Source organism: Athene noctua, chromosome 3 (assembly GCF_965140245.1).
Source record: "Athene noctua chromosome 3, bAthNoc1.hap1.1, whole genome shotgun sequence".
Taxonomy (NCBI): domain Eukaryota; kingdom Metazoa; phylum Chordata; class Aves; order Strigiformes; family Strigidae; genus Athene; species Athene noctua.
This window is the reverse complement of record NC_134039.1, coordinates 85206182-85229383: the sequence shown is the minus strand read 5'-3', so window position 1 is coordinate 85229383 and position 23202 is coordinate 85206182. Positions and strand designations below refer to the sequence as shown.

Here is a 23202-nt window from a genome sequence, read left to right as displayed (position 1 = left end):
AGACATGAGGAAGATCCATGAGTTACTATGTTGGAGAAGGTCTGCAATGAAGAAGTGGAGTACATTTGAGGTGTTGCTGGTATCTAGTGTATTCACTTACATATGGAGATTCCCACTGGACTCTTTGTATAGTGAATGGAGAGATGGTCAAATACAGCAATCGAAGTCCATGGCACACTTCATCTCATCCTAAGGTAGACACATTTGGTGAAGGCAAACTTGCAGTAGGGAAGACACTACCGGAGTCACATTTTGCACAACGGGGAACTGCTACAGGTGGCCCCTAAGACTTTGCTGGAGAAAACTGGGTTCTGCTATAGTGCCAGAGAATAAAATCATGATTAAGAGGCTTAACAGATGGCCAAACTGTTGTTCAGTAATATGGAGGGCTCATATTCAATCTTCTTGAAGATATACATATCTTCCTTCAGAAACACTCAGTGGCCCAAGAAATAAACTAGGTCGATATCAACGTATTTGCTTGTTTTTCTTTTAAATGCTCGCAATAATACTGCAGACTTGCAGGCTTTCTTGTTCAATAGACAGATTTCCCTCAGATCATGGCAGTTTGATTCACAGACTGTGAGACCTTCCCAGCGTTGAAACCAGCTTTAGAGAGGAACACACTGGGTCTAACTTTGCTAGGCACCTACCTCGAGGAGTCTAGATCCCCTCCTAGTTAATGGAGAGAAACGGGAACTTCCACTGAATAAAACATCTCATCCTCATGTCAAAGCAGGTGTCAAAAGCAGCTCACATAAATCACATTATAAAAACGCTTTTTCTCTGTATTGACTCTGAAAGCGTGCTGTAATGTCTAAGTAAGTCAGATGTGGATGTTGAATGTTTGGTGAGAGGAATCTCACCCATGGAGACAGGCTGTTCTGTGAGCTTTGAGGACAGACCTGTGCTGGGGATTGGGACGGGGTTGTTTGATTCTGGTTTTATACTTCTTGAATGGACTGATCTCACTGCAGGGCTTGGAGGAAAAGGGCCTCTGTCGGAATCAGAAAATGAAATATAAAGAATCTATTTATCGATCCACTGTGACAGGAATGACAGTGTGCAAGCTGGTGAGCAAATTTGCTGGGAGGATTTGGGACAGTGGTCTAGGGCAAAAGGCAACAGCTTTCAGTGCATAGATTAGCACATGAGTTTGGCAGTTTGTTTTCTCATACCAATACCAAGCCTCTGCCCTGTGCAGGCTTTATAAGTGAGTTGGGTCTTGTATCTTGAAATAGATAACTAGTTACTGCTGTGTCCTCAACTTATATGGGTGCTAGGTTGTTCCTTGGCCACTGAAGATGCTCTTCAAGTCATCAATGTCATGGTACGGGAACGGTCATCTTGAAAGTCTATTACCTGGTTTGGTTTCATTTCTCACCATGGACATTATTATCTTTCTAGAGTCCAACCCAAAATGGCTTGAGAGGACCTTGTGCATAGAAATTAGATATTTCCAGATGTTCACTTTTGTCCTGTCCAAGATGTAGGGGTTACAGCTAGGTGGCTTTGGCCAGGACCCACTGAGGAACAGCCTGCGGCCGGTGCTAGAGCAAAACAGACATCTCAGAGGCTGTAACTGGGGCCAGAATATTTTCTAGGAGATGGTGGGGTCACAGAGATTCATGTCCACAGCAAGGGTTGAGGTAATAAGGAGTGAGAGCATCTGAAAAATTTTTCATTAATTCCTGACTCTCTGCCACATTGTCTCTTCTGTTGGCTCTAACCCTTCCTCCTTGGGCTAGTTTCTTCCTCCTGCAACCTAGAGAGGAAACCTGAGTAGGTGCCTGAGCTGAGGCATGGGAGCTCTGGGATTAATGTGTATGAAGGCAGGCTGGAGACAGACTGATCAACTGAGAGCCAGTGGGATGAAGGACAAGGCTAGTCACCAGGCTCGGATGTGGGGGATGTTTTCACTAGCTGCTGTGGGAGCTGTAAAGGTGAGGGAAAGCTCCTCATAAAGGAGAAAGAAAAAGGTTCAGTTGCATGCTGCAATAGTCCCAGTTGCAGCGGGAGGAGGAAGCACGCAATCCTGGGGTCTTGACTGCATTTCTGCCTGGCAGCAAGATTTTGCACTTTGTGCAGGGCCTGATGTGCCTCTCCCTGACAGAGCTCAGCTGGGGTGAAGTGATCCATGTCACGATCCTTCAAGCTCTTTGCATAGCACCTTCCTAACTTTATGTTCATCTATAACCAGTGTTCACCTACCACAGCACAGTCCTAGAAGCCTTCTTTTTATACCTCGGGCTAGTCAGCAATGTTTTTCCCCCTGCCACTCAAACTTACCCTACTCTACAGATAGCCTTGAAGAACCTTGTAGTAGCCTTGAGGAAGTGGTATTCCATGGGATTACTGTTGGGATCAGTGTTCATGTTCTAAAAATGGGCTCCTAACAGACTTGCTTCAGCAGAGCGTTTTGTTGGACTTGCAGGGTTTTTTTCTGGTTGTTAAAAGCAAGGTCCTCATGACATAGCAGCTTGTTCCAGAGGCTGACAGCAGCCCTGAGATCCTCTGGGAGTTCATGGAAAGCAGAAAGCTGGGTTCAGTTTTTTGTCCCACTGGTGAGCATCTGCAGTCACCCTGCTAAGGTGTGCCTAGGAGAGGGGCTGTAAAGACCATAGGCCAAGCTCTGTGTTTTTTGTGAGTTATTTTTTCCTATCCTAGTGGCTTCTCTGGTTGAAGAGTCAAAAGCAAATTGTGACTCTGATTTCTGCATTCCCACTCTACTGACTGATGCTGTGCTAAGCTGTCTGGGTCAGGTGTTCCCTGTCCCGCTGTGAGGTTAGGACCCATCAGACCCTAACCATGAGCTGTGTGTCCTGTGTGCATTTTGGGACTAAGAGCCATCAGGGCTGTCCAGCACAACATAACTCTTTGGGATAGGGAATGGAAAACACAGAATGAATCCCAAACTGACATGTAGCCAGAACATTAGGACTGGTGAGATTTGTCTCACCACAAGTCCTTTATTGGTTGGGTGTATGGTCACTCTGTCAACAGAATTGCTTCTATATGACATTTGGGGGTTTTGAAGCTGTTTTCTATTCAAATACTTCATGATCTGTCTAGCTTGGGGGACAAGGGGAGCTCATAAGTTAGCCTTAGTCAGGGAGATGATGGAGTTCCTCTGTGTTCCTGCTATTGCAACCATTTCAATGCAGCTCTTTCCTGCCTTCCCTCTAGGCTCGTGTAGGAGGGATGGAGTTCTCCCCAGGGATGGTCTACATCTCTCCAGACAGCCCTCTCAGCTTGCCAGCTATTGTCAGCATTGCGGTGGCTGGTGGCCTGCTCATCATCTTCATCGTGGCTGTGTTGATTGCGTACAAGCGCAAATCCCGAGAAAGCGACCTCACCCTCAAGCGTCTACAGATGCAGATGGACAACCTGGAGTCCAGGGTGGCACTGGAGTGCAAAGAAGGTAGGATAAGGAAGGAAGGCTGACACTGTGTCAGTGCTGGTAGAAGAGAGGCATCCATCCACAAAGCTCGGAGGCAAAATGTCACAAGCAAAAGGAGTGTTGAACCCTCTGAGTATAGCTCAAGCCTGGATCTAATCAGACTTTGCCTATTTTCCCTGAGTCCAGCCTTCTTCTACCCTGTCCTTAATGCATTTGCTAATTCACAGTCCCGAGAGAGCCTTGGCACATGTCCCTGGGGAAAGGCTCTGTTATAGGAAAGGTGAGACTGCTCTTGTCCACCTTCTTCTTCCTCTCCACATGTTGCTTCTCCGCTTGTACCTTAGTCTCATGCATGTGGGGTGGAAGGCCTTTCCCATCATGGTGAGGGAGCTCTCGACTGTCATTACTACATGAGTTGTTCCTTTTTTGTGTCAGCCTTTGCAGAGCTACAGACAGATATTCACGAGCTGACAAGCGATTTGGATGGAGCTGGGATCCCTTTCCTCGATTACCGAACCTACACCATGAGGGTGCTTTTCCCTGGCATTGAAGATCATCCAGTCCTGAGGGATCTGGAGGTAAGAAGTCAACATATCCTACTTCTGGCTCCTCTCATGCCGCCCTGTTCTGTCCTGAATGCAAGAGATGTTGTGTCTGTGGTGGGGACGTGAAGGTTTACAACGCTGTGTCTTACCAGGGACAAAACAGCACCTCATTAAAAATCCAGGTTGAAAGGGGAAGATGATTGCTGCTATCTTAGATGTTATATTCTGTTTGATCACTCATCTATTTGGAAGAGTCTTATAGATTTGTGTGCTTCTCCTTGGACTTCATCCTGCTGGGGTTTGTTTTTTTCAGACTGTATTTATAAGTTACTGCTGTGCAGGGGCCAGGAAAAAAAGTTGCATGTTAGAACAGCACACTTGCCTGTGTCACTCCAGATTTGCATCACACTCACACTACCCAGAGGCCTTTTTTTGTGGCAACATCTATAGAAATAACCTGCAGTCACTGAAGGAGGTTCACCTTTGCTGTGCTCTGTGGTTTGCAGTGAGGTCAGAAAACCACAGCATCAGTCTGCCCATACCCTAGCACATCTGCCTCATCCACCTCAACTCTCCGGGCCACAGTGTTAGAAGGACAGCGAGATGTTGGCCAGCACTGTTGGGGTCTACACACAGCCTGCATTAACTCACTGACGACAAGGAGTTTGATGTGACCCCAGGTGAAGTCTGCCCGTGCTGCAAAACTGCTTCAGGCTTTGGCAGATGGAGGGCTCTGCTCTAGGGATACCTGGGCTGGAGAAGGAGGGGATACACCGTGGCCAAGGCCAGGGAGGTCATTGTGCAAAGTCCTTGGCAAGCTCTGAGCTTCAGAGAGGTTCTGGCATGGGCTGCTGAGATTGCTGGAGGCCAAGACTGGGGTTAGTTGGCAAAAAAGAGGAGCCGGAGCTGGCGCAGGCAATACCATGCTTGGCTGGCTGCGTAATCAGAAGTGCCTGCTCGTCTTTGCTTCTTCCCTTCAGTAGAGGCAAAATTCATCAAACTGTGTGGAGAGAACCATTAAAAAAACTGATCTGTCAGCAAGGAGGACTTGTGGGATTGAGTAGAAGGCTGAGTTGCACACTGGCTGCTGCATATATTTGCCTTTGGGGTGCAGATAGAGTGGCCTCGAGCCGCTTTCCTTCAGGAAGAGTAGCTCAGCAGCTCCAACAAATGAGCACAAGGAATGAGGGGTGATGAATCTCTCTCTCACATATGTATACACACACACAAACACTTTCATTACACCCACAGCCAATTTCAACCCCTATATTCATTAACCTCCGCCAGCTGACCACAGAACAGCATCTGACCCCTATAGAGGTTTTAGCATGGATGCTTCCATGTGTAAATACATACAGAGATACACAGAGCTAATGTTTTAATCTCCTGCCTTTGATCTCTTCTTCCTTTCTTTTCATTCTTTTTTTTTTTTTTCTTTTTTTTTTTTTCCCCCTTAATCCTCTGTAAAGCTTGAACACCTCTTTCAGCATCAACGTCTTTGGCTACCAACATATCAGGGAATGCAGTTCCCATTTTGCTCCCTTCTCTGTAGCACCTAGAAGGAGTCGCTATTTAGTGCAAAAGGCCTCACAGCATAGATCCTGCAGTGAGCAGGTCTTACTTATTTCCAGTTCGTTTGCTAATTAACTGCTTCCAGATGCAGTACAAAATACTTTTTTCTTGTTATTTTTTTTAATTCTCCATAATAACCTGGGGATAGACAATATTGAATGCTCAAGCAAGTGAGTTAAAATAATTATTGGCGGGATGGGTGGTAGTGGTTTGTTGGTTGATTGGTTGGTTGTCTCAAGCTATTTACTGAGTAATTTATTGGCTGTATGCAAAAAGAGTTAAGAGCTCTAATTTCTAGAATGAAAAAGTAATGACTCTTTAAGGAGACTTGCATTACTTGGTTGTTTAAGCATGCCAACTTGTTTTGGATTGAAGTGCCAAATCTGGTTGGTTATTGATACGTGCATGCCTCAGTGACTTGTGTTGCTCTATACTGAGACCCTCCAGCTTCCAGGGAAGCTTTTCAAGGACTGGAACAGCTTCAGCAACATGGAGGAATGAGTTTGGGATTTTCTATTTAGGCTGAATTTTTGTCTAGAGCCACAAGGACTGGAAAGGGTAAGAGCCCACTGTCCTAAATTGTCCTATATAAAAACTAGTCTGCCAGCCTTTCACAGCTGAGAGGTATATTAGAGATTTATCAACCTCCCTGTGTCCAAACCATCTCACTTCCCAAGTCCAGGGGTCCTACTGCAGTGGGACCTCCAAGACAGGTCCCAACTCTGGGTGTCCTCTCACACCTTCATCTACCTGTTTCTTCAAACCAAGGCCCAGCTGCATGATCACCATCTCAGCCGCTGCCTCACTGCATCTCTGCATCTCCTCAAAACCTGACCCTGGGCTCTCTTCCCCATTCACTTTCTTGCTGCCTCTCCTAGCTTCTTAAAGCTGAACCCCAAATCTCTGTAAGCAGACTTCTTGCAGGGATGAAAAAGAGGTTTTAGGTGAAGATAGAGTGAGACTTCAGTTTGACTACAATAAAAATATAACATGGTATGGTGCCACATCTAGGTACTAACAATCTCTTTTTGATCTACTGTTCAGAGAGGGAAACACAGGATTGGAAAAGAATCATCTGGCTGTGGCTAGGAGGTCTCTCAGGCTTCCTAATCATTAAATGACGTGTGAACTCTCTTCCTTTTTACAGGACTATCCTGTGATGCAGAAGGAAAGACTCACCTGCCTGCTAGATTTAAGATTATATTTTTTTAATTGTCTCTGCTGTTTGAAGCAGCTTGTGCTTTTTTCCTTTCTCAGAACTGACTTCTTCTTGATGTAGAAGTGTATATAGTTGGAGGAGCTGGAGGGATGAGGGCACAGAGCTAGCAGAGGGGGTGTGACCCATGTGGGGAGGTCTGACAGTGGGTAGTGAGGGAAAGGTACAAACTCCCTTTCTTCTTGTGCAGGTCCCTGGCTATAGACAGGAACGGGTGGAGAAAGGCCTGAAGCTCTTTGCCCAGCTCATCAACAACAAGGTTTTCCTGCTGTCCTTCATCCGCACGCTGGAGTCCCAGCGCAGCTTCTCTATGCGGGACCGTGGCAACGTGGCCTCGTTGATCATGACGGTGCTGCAGAGCAAGCTGGAATATGCGACTGACGTCCTCAAACAGCTCTTGGCCGACCTCATAGACAAAAATCTGGAGAGCAAGAACCACCCCAAGCTGCTGCTCCGGAGGTAAGTAGTGTCTGGGGCTGGAGTGAGCTGGCCTGGGCAGCCTGTGCCCCACTGTCGAACAGAAACATGCTAGTCATCTTTGGAGGAATGGTGCAAATTTGCTTGATTTTTGTTTGTGCAGCAGGGTGTGAAATCAGGATGGTATACAGCCACAGTTCACGTGACCCCATAGGGCTGGCATGAAGCTGTTTGCAGAGAGGGTTGAAAAAGGCAAGAAGGGCTGAATGAAGACGGAATTGCTCTCCCTTTCCAGTTCCCTGCTCATTTAAGAGTCCCTGGCAGAGCATCCCTTCTCTTAGAGGACTCTCCTCTTCCTCTCGATAACCTCTCTGCATTTCCTTGCCTTTCAGCAAGTGCTTCTGTAGATTTTGCTCCATCTTCTCCCTAACTAAAAAGTAGTCATTGATTAAAAGCTACAGAACTAAACTACCTCTGAATTTTATCGTGGATCATCCAGAAAGCTTCATAAGGGCAGCAAGAGCCCATGCTTCCTAAATCTTTATTTTGGACTCTGTGTGCTTAAGACATTAATTTATGCTTATGTTTCCATTTAACCTGAAAACTCCACTTGCATTGTGTAGGACCTATAAGTACATCGCATAGAACAGGCTGTATTATATCCCTGGTGAGTAAGTCAGCTGCTGCCATCTCCTGCCTGGGGCATGGACTGCCCTGCTTTTGTTTCTTGTTCATAAGTTAACTACGGGCACATGGAGAGTCTTCTTCAGCTCACTGTGGGATCTCCTGTCTCTCCCCGAGCAATGGTGCTGGGAGCTTGTTGAATCCAGTAGAAGAGCTGAGCAGGACAACAGAACTGGTTTCATACAGGACACAAGGTTGGATCGATGCTTCTTGGCCAGATCTAAGGTCTAAACTCCACAGTTCTATGGGAACCTTTGAATTAGAAATCTATTGCTCCTTAATTAATGTGCTTTTTTTGCCAAGGGAAATGCTGCCTCTTCTCCCCTTAGGATAACATTCATCTCCTTTCCACAGTCTGAACCAATCCTTCTGATTCAAGGACCCTAACTAAAATCAGGGGGAGTCTTCTGGAGATAAACGGCCTTTGCCACTGCTCAGAGTCAACTCTGAGAAGCCCTCAGCTGATTACAATGGACAGCTTGGGCAGGGAAGAGATCTGTGTCACTTGCTGGGAGGCTTTTCATCTGGCACACAGCCCACTACGGAGAACCAGCAAAAACGGGAACCGAAGGCAATTCCTGGCATTCAGGGCAGCAATGCCAGGGGCAGAGCCTGGACCTTGCTCTGGTGTCAGTTGACTCCCTGATGTTATTCAAGCCCTACAGCATAGCTGGTGGCCTCCCTCCAGCTGTCCCCAGGCTTATTCTCTGTGCTTCTCCTCTGATGCTGGATGGCACTGCCTCCTTCCAACTGTCTCCTCCCTTCATTTTTTCCTTTTTCTTCCCCTTTCTCCATCTCTTTATCTTCCCTGGTTGTTCATTCCTGTCTTGTCCTGAGCATCCCATCTTTCCTCTTTCTCCTTCTTCCAGCTCTTTTCTAACTCTAGTCCTCCTTGTTGAAAATGAAATGTGGCCTTTGGAAGGAAAGCCAGTGAACAAAGAAAGCACCTCCACTGTTCCAAGCTCTGAAAACACAAGAAGTCAGAGATGCGGTTTGTGCTCTGAGATGGAGGTCCTGCACTGAGCAGCACCAGAAGTCTACTGGTGGCCATGCGAATAGCTCAGTGCCTGGGGTCAGATGTTGGTGTGAGGTTCTCAGACAACTATTGGAGCAGCTGGATTCAACTCAGTGCTTCCCATCCCTCCCTGTGAGTCTGTGAATGGAAGGGAATCTTCCAACACCTTTCTGCAGTGTTGGTTTTGGGGGTATTTGACAGGAGGAAGGCAGTGGCTGGAATGATTTTCCCACCTTACCTGTGTCCAGCGTTCAACCCACGTGACATCTACAGCCTCAAAGAGATCAAAGTTGTCAGGGCAGAGAGCAACGACATAATGGGATTTCGGTTGTTTTTCTCATGGTAGTGCTAAATTTGCACCATGTGATGGGGCCCAGGTGTCATGCCAGGGAGTGTTGGAAAGAGCACTCTTCTGGGCAATGTTCCCTGTGAGGAGCTCAGAGCATGATAATCTGGGGATTGCTGGAACTGAACATTGTACCATGACCCATGGAGGACAGTGTCTAGGTGACACTGAGTGGAATACAGGGCAAACAGGCTGGTTTGGACAGAGGCAGTCCCTAGGCAGCAGCACAGCACTGATCACTGTAGACAGAGGAAACACAGCATTAATCTGTCAGCAAATTGGGACCTTATCATCTCTTTCTCCAGTTACAGGCAAGAGAAGAGGAGCGACAGAAAACACCCCCTATTATCATTCCTCCGCCCCACCATCCCCATCATCTAAGTGAGATTTGCCCATATAACCAGAGAAATCCCTATGGAAACCAGGCTAAAGAGCAACTGCCTTTAGCTAGGGAAGGGGCCGTCACCTGCTCCGTGTTGGTGTAACTGCTTTCAGGCAAAGTTGTTGACTGGTTCCACACATACAGCTCCAGCGATGGAAACCCTTCCCCTCACAAGTCCCATGCTCCAGAGGAAGCAAGATCAACTTTATGCTGAAGGACTAGGGAACCTAAAAGGCAAGCTGCAGTCCTGAGTGAGAAACCCTGCGTGGCTTTGGTGATAGCCAGGACAAGGCAGACCCACTTTAATTCATCCAGGCAGGGACTCTTGCTTTCTTCTTCAGCAACACCGGGGCGTATACTGGAGCCAACACAGGTTTATCCTGTGCTCATGGTGCCCACACCACATTTACAGGTCTGAGTCAGTCATTCTGTAGGACAAGTTCACCCTGAAGACTCAAGATGGATTTTTGTTTGGTTGAGGACAGAGTGTTCAAGGACAGAAGGATGAACTCTGTGAATGTGCCACAGTGAGGAGTATAATCACTCTCAAATGCCAGGGAGATAGTCAGTGCCACTTAGCTATTCTCTGGTGATAGAGATCTGTCTGTCTTCTCAAGTATTTATATAGCCTGCTTCTCATATGGCCTAACTCTGAGCTCCTCGTATTTGATGGATTTATCCTTTCTGAGCTCCTCTGAGAAGGTTCCCTTAAACATTGTCACCTCCCTTTCATTGATGGAGAAACTGAAAAACAGACATACAGTGAATTCCCTATTCAGAGGACAGGGCAATAAGGATTTGCCTGCAGGTTTCCTAAATCCAAAGCCAAAACAGAGAAACTAGGATGTGCTTAGACCTGATGGTGTCATGCCAGACTTTCGATGGGGCTCAGATTAACATGGACAAGGCCAGTCTTTTGACTAGTCCTTTGATACGACCAGCCTGATTAACTCATTTCCAATTTGCTTTTTGTCCCTGGCTCATTTTAGGACAGAGTCTGTGGCTGAGAAAATGCTCACCAACTGGTTCACCTTCCTTCTGTACAAGTTCCTCAAGGTAAGAGGAGCGGCATGCTTGAATGAACAGCTGCTTTAATACATTTCTTCTTGGTGAGGTTTACTAGGGTGAGGTTTACTAGGGACAAAAACTTGCCAGATATAAAGGAAAAGGTTTTTTTTCTCTGAAGGGAGCTCAACTGCCTAATGGGAGAGGGGATGTTTTCTGATCCAGGGAGAACAGAGAGACGCTTTGTTAGAGAGGCAGCCTGATGGTCTTACTCCTGTACAGAGGTGGGATCTAAGTGTCAGTGCTGGAACATGAAGGATTTCAGAGCCTGATGGAGATTTATATTGAAAATGCTCTCCTTTTACTAGCAGACTCAGATCTCCATCACGTGGTGACCCATTTTTTCACTGCATAGTGTCTGGAGATCTCCCCCAACCCCAGTTCAGAGACAGTATGGAGGCCCAGTGCCTCCATCACACCCAATGCCTCCATCCTACTTATCTGCTTTATGCACACTGTAACCAGATCCCTGCTTTAGGCCCGAGCCTAGGCTCTTCTTGGCATTAGGCTGTCTGAAGCCTGCCCTGGGCATGGCCATGCACCCTCTGAGTACAGAGGGTTGGACGCAATACACGGTGTAAACCTGTCTGCTGCATCCAGAACCCACACGGGCGGAGATTGTTGCTCCTTTGTATCCCAGTGGGAGGAGGCATTGGCTTTGTAGGACACTCATCAGCAAAAGCGTGAAAGGACTTGAGACATCCCCTGAGCCCCTGTGTTCCTCCTGGAGGGTGTTCTTGGGCTGGTGTTTAGTAAAAAAAAGTCTTTTAGCCTTTGAGATCTCCCAGCTGATGGCAGTTTCCTCTTGGGGACCCACAGGGAGCCTCAAGTATGCTGTCTGACAAGGCACCAAACTCAGAGCCAGGCTTTGCGGAAGGAGCTGGGCTCTGCACCTCCCCCCCCCCACTCCCAGTGCAGTTCCTAGATATCCTTACACCTTACAGCCCCATTTGGACAGACTAGCCAGGCTCTGCCTGGCAATTCAAGGCTTTACAAATCAATCCATTTCCCTGAGCCTTCCCCAGGCACAACCAGTCCAAGGATGAATGCATGGGAAAGTTTTGAAGGTCCCTGGAAGTTAATTTCAGTGGCTTCAGTATCAGATTCCTGCTTTCAGCTGAAAGGAAAGGATATAAGGAGGTGACTCTCTTAAGAGCTGCTTTTATAATAGGCTTTTTTCACCCCACTCAGCTACTTGTCTTCTTGCCTTAGCCTGAACAGAGGCCTGATAAGGGCAAGAGACAGGCACACAGAAGCAATATGCTGCTGGCAGATAAGCTAATTAAGTGGGAGACAGGTGTAGGAACTGAGAAAGGGGCCACTTTGCTTCAGATTATTAACTTGTTTTTGCTGGGATTTACACCAGAGGAAAATGACCTTGCTCATTGAGTTCGGACACACTGCAAGAGGAGAGGGCAAGGTGTGGAGGAGGGGAGGAAGGATGGAGAGATGAAGGGGAAGGGAGGCAATAGAAGAAAGTGTGAGGAAGGGCACGTGGCAGCAAATGTCCAGAGGGAGAGCAGCAAGGGAGGAGAGCCTAGAAAAATGTGTGGGAAGATCAGTGCTATGAGTGCGAATGATGGGAAGGAGAAATTAGGGAGAGGTGTGCTTTGCTGGCCATGCCTGTGGGCTGCTTCTTGCTGTCCTGTGCTGGGCCCTGCCCCACACATCTGATGTCACTGATGCAACCATCCAGATCCAGGGGCATGTCTTCCCTGGGAGCTGCTCCTGCCTGAGCATCCCTATTTGCCTCCACCATGAGAATGTTCAGGGAGACTCTGGGCTCTGCCCAGACACTCAGGATGGGGCACCAGCCATCCATCTCTCTTTCAGACCTGTCTCCAGGTCCTCTGGGACCTTCCCCACCACCTGCTCCACTGCAAAGCTCTGGCCTGGTGGCAATTACTTGAACAGTTCCTACAAGGCTCTGCTAGCCCCAAAATTGCCAGGGAGCACTGACACCTTTGTCCCGTGACAGGACACTCAAGGGTGCTAGTTAGACCCTGTGGAAGTGGAAGGTCACTTCTGTTCATGGACTGATTCCCACTGATGCATCTGTCCCGAGTGGTTGGGGATGGCAAGCCATGGCAGTCATTGAGGTGATGTACGTTGGGTTCTCATCTCTGCTCCTCCTCTTTCACCTCATGGTTTTCTCTCACCCCTACAGGAGTGTGCTGGCGAACCTCTGTTCTCCCTTTTCTGTGCCATCAAGCAGCAAATGGAAAAGGGTCCCATCGACTCGATCACTGGGGAGGCCCGGTACTCACTGAGTGAGGACAAGCTTATCCGACAGCAGATTGATTACAAGACACTGGTGAGTGCTCTGAGCACACCTTCCTATGGGATTGTCCAGCCTCTTAACAAAAGGGGATTTAGATAAAAGAAGCCAGTGACGGGCACGCTGACCCTCTGGGACAATTTGTTCTTGCAACCCAACAGGGTAACCCTGCTGAAGACTGACTAGTTGCATCCCCTAACGTAGCAAGGTTTGTGTCTGAAGCATCTGCTTGCAAACATGTTTGCAAAGATGGCTGCTTCCAAGTTATTTCCATTGTGCCCTGCCCCATGCCCAGAGCATCTGAGAGCTCCCCCAATGCATTGCTGTTCTCTGAAAGCGTCTGCACTCCTTGTAGAGCAGGCTGTCAGTGCCGATCCTTTACCATGGGTTGGATTAGGTGAGGTCTGGGACCACGGGGAGACAAGCGTGATTGCATCACAAATATCCCTGTGAATGTAAAGACAATAGATATGGGCAATTTGCTCTGTTCTGTTAGACAAAATGCTTCCTAGTACCTACCCCTTCTCCCCGGAGCGTTGCCCACCCTTCCAACATCCCTCTGAGATGGAAGTCAAAGGCAACAGCAGGAAGGTGAGGTTGTCACTGCAAGTTGTCACCATGCTGAGCTCTTCCCTGGCAGCAGTGTGATGTCCATGCTGGGGTTTCTTCCTCCTCGCTCTCAGGTTCCCCCAGGGGTACCTTCACCCCCCCTCTCCCCACCGCCTGTTGCCCAGCCCCAGTGGCAGAGCTGCCCAGCGCCCAGCCCGGGCACACCAAGGGCTGGTGTTTCCTGGGCAGGGCCTGCCCGGGGCGGCAGCCCTTGGCCATGGGGGGTGTCCCCAGCGCTGAGCTCAGGCAGGTCCTTGGGGATCACACTTGTGATCCCAGGGACACCCAGCGCAGGGCACGGCAAGCACAGAGACGTCTTGTGGTTTTAGGTCAGTGCAAAGCCCATGGCCTTCTGCAAGTGACAGCAAAAATGTTTTTTATGAGCCTATATTGCAAGGACATTCTCTAGAAAAATCCTCACCAGAAAAAGAAAATAAAAAATTTGTTTCTCTCATGAAGATTTCATTAGCTCTAGAGAATTCCTAATAGCAAACAAGTCAAAGAAAAATGAACCTGATTTAAAGATTTCAAGGGAATGAAAATTAATCCCTGTCACCGAGTTATTTGCTTCAAAATGTAATTTTCTGCATGGTGAAAGATATACATTGCGTATGTCCAGCTTTAGCTTCTACTCCGAGATTACACCCTTTTCCCACTTGATTAAAGAACGTCAATTAAAGAGCGTTAGATATCTCTTAGTGTGTTTGTGGGCCTTTACTTTTTCCTGTATACACTAAATCCACTAAGCTTCTAAGTCTCTGTGGGATGAAGAACACTTTCCAAGTCTTCAATGATCCTTGTAATTATTTCCCATGTCTTTGTTCTTGGAAAATCCCAACCCCAAATTTTAGGATGGTCAGAAGATGCTCTGCATTTATCAGATTATTTTATCTGCACCTTCAGTTGAGGGACAGTAATCTCACTTAACTGTAGCTGTCTTTGAGAACTGTGTCCAGTCAAAGTTTCTTCCTGACCCGTCTTAGATCTTAGCTCAGCTGGGCTGATGCTACAAATGCTGGCTTTTCTTCGGTAACTACAGTCTAGACCTAAGCTTTGGTTGAATCAAAGTCTGATTGAGGGGGGAGACTTTAATAAGACCACAATTTTAGTTTGCATGTTAAAAACGTGACTTTCCTATTAAATCAGCAGTGTAGTGCTTCTTGTCTGTCATGTGTGGTTGTCTAGCAATTTGGAGGCCTGATCTCACACGGAGGGAGTGAGCAAAATGAAAATGCAGACGCAGAGTGATCACTTTCACCAAAGGAAATCCCTCCGATCCATTTAGGCTTGATATAAAGCAGCCAGCAAAGGGTAGTAATTATACATCAGCCTGAACAAAGCTCTCCTCCATTCGCTTTGTGTCGTTTGATGTTAATCAGCTCTCCCTCTTACATCTCAAGAGCAGACAAATATATCCCGATAGGAATCTCAGCAGATTTACAGAGATCAGCTTCAGTGAAGGAGATTAAGAAGAAGCAGAATATGAATAGGATTGTTCTTCCTTTCTGTTTCTCTTTATTTCTGTTTTATTTTGTCCTTCCTCTACCTTCCTTAAGCAGTCTATCATCTTTTATTGAAAGTATATAATAATGAAATTAAGCAAGAACTGATTCAGTATTTGTAATATAGAATTGCCTCGCTGTCTCCTGCTCTCTACCAAATGGTCACCACTGTGAGTTTGCTGTGTGCATGGCTGAAATTCATTGGGTTGTTCATGTTTCATGAGTGCTAGATGACTACTCGACTCAGTGACATCACAATTCCAGCAGCGTGGCACGGTGAAACAGGCTGTTTATTGTCATTATTCCAGAAAGACAAGGCCAGGGCTTCTTTTGGGAGGCATTTATTTTTTAGCTTCGTTAATCATGACCAAATACTTCAAGTCATGGTTTCAAATATGGTTTGAGTAAAAAGCAGATCCAAAGAAATTGACTTATCCAGGGAGAAAAAAGACGACAGAGCACTTTCAGACATCTGGAATTACTGATGTTATAGCACACACCTCATTCACTAAATTTAGATTGTTTTGGTCTGATTTCTTTCTGAACAACCAGATAGCTCCGATTTGCTGTCTGCCAGGTCCTACAGTTCTCCAGGGAAGCAGCCTCAATATCCTAGGGTCTTTGCAGTCTATAACAATTTCTGTACTTACAAGGTATTTTTCAGTACAGTAGAAACCAAGCTAGTTACAGAGGTGATTTGCTAGAATAAATGTGCTACAACTAAACAGTAGGTCTTCTCCCAAGCTGTATACCTCAGAGAAACACCCTCTTGTGTTAATGTTTTTGCTAGCAGTCAGCGCTCATCATCTCTGGTCTGCAGTGTTATTAAAAACCCAGCTAGATTATTCCATCTATGAGAGACAGGAAGATCTCATCCCTGCTGACTGCCATCTGCCTTTGCCAGAATCCATGATATTTTAACCATTCACCAAACCAGAGTCCAGATGCAAAAACCTCACTCCCTACTGCCACGGCTCTGCTGTCACTGGGAGATGAAAGACCATCCATCTCCTGCATCAGCTTCATTTCTGTTGATACAAATAATGCAGGGGAGCAAAGACCTTGATGTGTGTCAGAAGCTGTCAAGAGTATTGGCTAATTAGTGCTTGGGGGTGGTAGGCAGGAGCTGCCCGGTACATCTTGAGCAGTGGATGCTCTGCGTGGTCCCTACACACCTCGGCAGCTCCAGTGCTGAGAGCCTAATCAGATCATCTCTCCTGACAACATATTCCAGATGGATAAAGATACTTTCATCTGCCTTTGGTTAAGGCTTTTCAGGGAATTTTGATATCAGGGAGGGATCCAGTACCAAGAAGGCTCTTCTGTGCTTGGCTTTTTGGGGGATCCTTCTCCTTATTCACTGCCAAGCCTTGTTGTATGCTGGCCCCTTGAACCTTCCTTAGCTCATCTAGAAGGGAGAGAAAGATGTCTGTCCTGGTCTCAGGGCAGACCACTCAATCACTGCAGAGAACTCAGAGCCAGGGAGCCACATGAGTAATCACAGGCTGGGCCTTTATTATTTAAATGCCAGTAATCTGCAGTGGAGATCAGGGCTTAGCTGTGCTAAGCATTGCTTATATATATATACACTTAGAGACAGATCATGACTGGAAGGGCTGGCAGACAAAAAAAAAAAAAGATGTAGAGAAAGGTCAATAAACACAAATCCAGTGAGGTGATATGCCCCAAGGTCGTGCACAGTCAGTGGGGCAGCAGAGCTCAGAGATTACTGTTCTGCTTGCTCCCAGTCCCACACTTTTTCATGTTGACCCCACAACTGGCACAGACCTCGATGCATGACAGAAGAGCAGTGCCAAGTGCTGGTGTCCTCTCAGTGGCAAAACATTCAGCATCTCCTTGAGCGACAGTAAAGTCTCCTCTCCCCTTCATCCACCTTGCTAGCTCAGCCCCACATGGCTCGAAGGCAGGTGGTGGGTGATGGAGCTGTAACAGTAAATGCATTCAGGAGAGCAATGAAACTTTCCTCAGAGTGACTAATCATGTCAGAATACAACACAGGCCATCTCAGGGGTTTCTTCCCCACCAGTTGACATCAAAGATGGTGTTGACGTAGCTGAGCAGCACTGCGAGATCAACGGGATTAGTTCTGTCTTACATTGGTTGGTATGAGGACAGCTCTGGGTGGAAGCACAGGACAAACCTCACTCTTCCAGTGAAACTGGAGCATCTGAACTCTGCTAAGTCAAGCAATGAAGCCAATGTTTATATTTTTTTTTCTCTTGGTCATCCCCTACCAGGGGCAATCTATACAAGCCTGGGTGACAACGGAGTAAACCATTGGAGCATTCCCACAGAAGTGATGGGAATTTCTCTCTCCATTGCAAACACCTCATTACAATTAGGAGCTTCAGTCTGTTGGAAGGGGAGCAGAGGTTTTCAATCTGTGGTGTAAGGATGACTTCTATAGGGCACATGTCAATCTCCAAAGAACAGCTATTTATTAATCTGTGCAATACACAGATGCACCCTGAAAAATTCCTGAAGTTTTTGTCCTGAGAAAAGTTTAGTGCTCCACAAGAGAACAGTTGGGAAATACCAACTGAGAGCTGATGTGAAGCCTGGAGAACATATGTCAAAGCCACTGTGCTCTGGGAAGGGTGCTGGTTTCTATAAGCAACGCTTGAATTGCCTAAAATGTTGAAAGGAGCTTCTTGACTGTCATTGAAATGAGCACACTGGAGTTCAGAGCTTTACAGGTATTACCAGCTGCCCCATCAATCCACTAAGAGCAAATTTCTCTCTGCACAACACTTTGAAATATTGCCTTCCCTGTTCCATGTTCTTCCAGCTGAGCTGGAAAAGAGGAAAGCAAGGACTACTGTAGTCAGGGGATGAATGATCATGGCTCACTCAGATTGTGGCAGAGTTTTCCTTCCACCTTCCAAAGTTGACACCCTGTGAAATTCAAGGACAACCAGTAATAAGAACAAATCACCATTGTCAACTTCCAGCTGGATGGTGGTGCACATTGCATGGTGGGTACCGGTGTGGTGGACACTACTCAGCACCTGCAGGAGATGTTGGGTCTTCTGGACAAGATGGTGGTCTGACAGAATAGCCCAGATTATTTTAAGGAGCTGAACTCAACCCCAAGTGTTTGCATCAGAGATAGATCACGCCACAGAGCTTGCTCTGACTGGCATCAGCTCATTTCACCTCAGCTGAGCTCAGATCACCGAGAGAGACCAGTAGAGTAACTTGGGCTCCAGAAATAGGTGTGACCCCCATAGCACTCTTAAAAGAGCATCCTAGACTTCCATCACTGCTTCATTTCCCTACAGATGTGTAATGGGATAACCTCAACACTGGATGCATTTCAACAGTGCTTTTTATGTATAGTTCTGTGATCCTTTGAGATGAAAGATGCCACAGAACTGTAAATCTGTGCCATTGTTATTATTATCTGAATTGATGCTTCTTCAATACTCCTGGAAGTGACATATAAATAATAGCATTATGCTCTAATCAATATCTTGCATTTACATCTCCCCTTTCATCCAAAAAGATCACAGAGCTCTTTGTAAGCGATATCTTCACAAGTCCCTCTTAGCTGATCATAACAGCACCAAAGGGAGCCTGGTGAGCCAATATATAATTATACTGATATGATTTCACCCAGTTTCAAGCCACTTTGAGATCCCACTGCATCTTAGTATGTTAAGATGAAAAGTGATGGAGTGTCCAGTACCTATTGCATACTACCAAAGGGAATTTACAGTCAAGGTAGAATTTGTCTAAGGCACCAAAACTTCCATGTCTATGCTTTTAAAAGTGGCACAGGAATATTTAATGACCGTATATAGACAGGAGCCTCAGTTACCATTCCTTCCAAGTGCTAAGGTGTGCTAAGTTTGTAAAAGTTTATAGACTTCACCCTCCTGTAACCAGAAGAGAGCAGAATCCTTGACATAGACATGGACAAGAGTGAGCAGTCAGATTGCTGTTAGGCACTGTGTGTGTTTAAGGTATCCCTTCCTCCCCACCTTATATGCTTTGCGTTTACTCTTGGCAGAGTCTTTGGGGAAAATTACATTCTCCTGAGAAATGAGATGCGTCTCTACTTGGGTCAATTTTTTTGTTCTATATGTGAAAGCAGAAGTTGTTGTTGGTTTGTATTTAATTTTTTAAGAAGCCCTGCATTTCAAATTATAACATTCTTCTGAGAAGGGTCTGGGTCAGTCCCATGGCTGTGGGGAAGATGGAACAAACGTAAGGCTGAGGGATTAAAGAGCACTTTTACCTGAATTATCAAAGTCAGGTGGCAATGCAAGGGGGCCACTACCGAACCAGGTCACCTTGCCAGATCTCTAGGGAGCATGGAATGGGTCAGAGGCCAAGGAAATCTCTGGAGAGCCCTTTGGATATCATCAGCTCAGCTCCAAACAGAGTCAGGCCTGATTGTGTTTGTAATGATTTCTATGAAAAGTGTGTCAGTGACCATTTTCTAGTACCATGTGGGTGAACGCTGTTTTTGCTGAAAGCACCAGAACCTGAGCTGGTGTTCGTGGGCTTTTTGAGCATAGTGAAGATGCCAAGGAGATGAGGCTCAAATCTAAGGGGCCGTTTCCACAGGTATAGGTATAGTGACATGAGACACAAGTTCAGAAAATCCTTCACATCAGCCCTAAGTCACTGGCAGCAACATCGGGGAGCCCACAGCACTTAGCTGAGAGCCAGATGCTGAGTTGTCTTTAATTCACTGGTCACAGACAGTGGTAGGGGGTTGAGAGCAGCACAGGCATGGATGCATGGAATCTCCCTGTGTGAAACCAGATCTCTGTGCCCTCTTGAAGGAGGGAATACTCTTGGTATACATTTTTCCTCTTATTGCACCTTAGATCCTTCTGGCTTGGTAGGATGCAGGGACCTGAAGGAGGGCAGCCACGCGGTACCTGTACTGCAGTGAAATGTGTGGTGGGTCTCACTGCCTCTCTCTCAGGTCCTGAGCTGCGTGAACCCTGACAACGTGAACAGCCCTGAGATCCCAGTGAAGATCTTGAACTGTGACACCATCACGCAGGTCAAGGAGAAAATCCTCGATGCCATCTTCAAGAATGTGCCCTGCTCCCACCGGCCCAAAGCTGCTGATATGGACTTGGGTATGTGAGTGTATAACGGGCCCTTATTGCCCCTGGGCGGGGCGGGGAGGAGGTGGGAGACAGCCAAACTCAATCCAGACACTGTTTGCTGGAGCAGGGGCCACCCCTCCAGACTGAGTGTGCCCTTGGTGCTGGTGCAAGGCAGAGCAGCAGCATCGATGAGAAGGCAGGAGAGACTGATTAAGTTGATGCATATGCTCCTGGCTTATAAAATCTTTAGCCTTGAGGACATAAAAAGACCAGCAGCCATCCTGCTTTTCTGCCCACAGAATTCAGGTTGGACAAGGGTATGGAAAAGGCATGGCTGGGGCTATTCTCACTGTCAAAGACCCCTGGGAAAAGAGTACCAAATGCCCAGGGTGATGTTGTCAGCAGTGTTCAGGCTGCAGAGATTTATTCCTAGCTCTTCTCTGAATAGTGAGGGTTTGGATTATATATATATATCTTCTTGCTGAGATAGTCACAGCCCAAGCAGTATTAATTGCTCATTGTGCAGGCACAGGAAAGGGGATGAAGCATCCTTCATTCAGTGTTCTGCATCCATCTCACCCCTGACTGCTTCCCTCTCCTGCCAGCACCCCAGCACAGACAGCAGGGCTGGGAGCTGCTGCTCTGAGGTCTCCTTTCTGTAGAGAACTAGGAGGTCTTCAGGAAAAATCAGTCCTTCTGTTTATGAACTCATGGGGTTTTTTTCTCAGTGGTTTGCTCCTTTGTGCACTACTCTGTTTGGAGGGTGGAAAGAGCAGCACCAGCTTCGTTTGCATTTCTAGGCAGTTGTGCTAGTTGTACACACTGGGAGCTGTACACCCCTGGTGCTGGGGTGCCTCTGAGGCCAAAATCACTTTCTGCCAAAAATCTGTAACAAGGATGCTGAGAGGAATGAGATGTCTGAAACGAGTCCAGAGGCACCTGCAGGCTACTATGAAAGAATGTTAAAAAATCTCAGGGCATTGCTGAGGTGTCTGATAGGGAGCTGGGGACTGCACTATGGCTGTATCTGCCAGAATGTGCCCTCAGTGACCTTCAGTGAAAGAGACTTGAGTGGAAAATGATGGAGTCTATAAAACCCAGCAAAGTAGAAGAGGAACCAAAAGGAGGAGGAGTGGATTGATGCCAAGAAACAATTCACAGCAATAATGGAGGCAGGAACGAGAGGTCAGGGATTAAAGTTGTCTATATGTGTGTGTGTGTATGTGTAGGGGAGGAAGGGATTCCTGACAGAAATTGCTGCGCGATTCCTGCTCATGAAAGGCAGTTAGAAGAACAAAACAAGCTGTCAAAACCAACAGAAGTAAAGAACAGATAGCATACATCATCAAGAAAGGACTAAAGATGATTCTGGAGCTGCTGTGAGTCAGCAGAGGAACGGTGAGGGCTAGGGTGAGCATGAGGGCAGATAGCACAGGGTGCCAGGGCACAGGGGACTGGAGGAGTGGCGTTTACAGCCAGATCTCTTGACCCAGCCAATGCTGGATGGTGACCACAGAGCTAACTACGTTCAGATCTTAGACCGGGTGTGAGTGGAAAGTAGTTTGTACTGCTGTGGGGATGAATGATGCATCCATAATGGCAGGCAGGAATTCTACCTGCATGTTGCAAATGCCAGGGATAAATTGGAGTCCACAGATTTTACTGTAGCTCTGACAACTGACAGATAAAGAAGTGTCAGTCTTCTGGGGTCCCAGCTGGAGCCTGACAATTTTGCATCCAGGACTGTTAATTGTTTTAAGAAATGTGGAGTGGTGCTGAGGACCAGCAAGTTCCAGAAAGTGTTGGTGAGCGTGTACACCCCTCCGAGGACGGACTTGTCCATACTGACAGGAGACTGCTTAATGAGCAGCTGGTTGGCCAATAGCATTGATGATGCAGTTGGGGAAAAACAACCCAAAACAAAACACAAAAAGACCCTTCATCTAGTAGAAGAGTCTTGCCAGCAGCAATATAGTTGCAGGATCCTTTAGCACAGCAGCTAACAAGGTGGGAGGAGCAGGGCTGGCATGGGTGAAGCAGGAACAAGAGGACGTGCATGTCCAGCCACAGCTCCAGCCCAGCCTCTGCAGCAAAAGTTGTTTGTTGGCACCTGGCATCCTTCTGTGACAGCAGAGGTGTCAAGGGGAGAGCAGAAAGCACTGCTAGCCATTAGGAAGCAGCTTTCAGGGTCAACCTGCCCCAGGCTGAATGCTCAGAATTGTGAAGGCGGCTGGATCAGCCCCCCAGTCCATGCTAAACAGTAGGTCAGAGCAGATGACTGTAATCTGGCCTTGAAATCTCTGGTTTTCTAAACGGTAACACCATTTTCTATTACCTTTACAATTTTCTGGGCTTTCTGTCTATAGTAAGGCCACATTGCTCACATGGAAGAAAGCAAACAAGCTAATGAGTTATTCTGAGTTGTTAAATGCAGGGTAGCTGCAGGCAGAGTGACTTGTATGTGTCGCAAATGTCATAATGTTTTGTAGTTACCCAGACAACTCATGGAGGGGGTTGTCAGCTGAAAGCACTTATTCTGGACACCCTGAGGTTACATTTTAGTCCAAACCCCAAATTGCAGCCCTCTGAGTAAAGGCTTCTTTCTACAGTGGCTATTTTTTTTTGTTACTATTTTTTAAAGCCCTCGCCATAAATAAAATACCCCATCTTTGGGAAAGCGTTAGGGTGTGAGGATCACAAAACAGGAATTTGGTTTCACGCTGAGGCATTCACTCTTCCCCATGTTTCAGTTGCTTTTTGAAAGGGACTGCTGAGATGATAGGAGCTACTACCTTGACTGCCTTGCAGTCAATGATATTGTCTCAGGCTTATTGTGAACAATGCCAGGCAAGCTTTCACTGCCCCGCCAACAATGCAGTGCTGGGATGTGGGGTTTAACCTCTAGGAGCCATTTAATCTGGGACTAACTCTAGTACATATACAGTAAGGCAGACAGGTTGCATATACAAGATGAAATACTTGCCGGGCATCTTCCATCTACGTGTTCTGATATGAACTTTTTCCCCCTAACCATGGCAGTCCTTTCTCCACCCCAGAAGCAGAACTGAGTTTTTCCTCTCT

The 23202-nt window shown here is 46.8% G+C and overlaps 1 protein-coding gene across 1 annotated transcript in view; it reads left to right on the top strand.

The window, feature by feature from the left end:
* The window catches only part of PLXNA4 (plexin A4), a 462846-nt gene that overhangs the window by 406222 nt on the left and 33422 nt on the right, over positions 1–23202 (top strand). The window contains exons 20-25 of the mRNA XM_074903539.1: positions 3187–3421; positions 3836–3978; positions 6924–7192; positions 10567–10633; positions 12810–12956; positions 19992–20151. Coding sequence (XP_074759640.1) covers positions 3187–3421; positions 3836–3978; positions 6924–7192; positions 10567–10633; positions 12810–12956; positions 19992–20151 — 1021 coding nt within the window. The remainder of the gene's footprint in view (positions 1–3186; positions 3422–3835; positions 3979–6923; positions 7193–10566; positions 10634–12809; positions 12957–19991; positions 20152–23202) is intronic.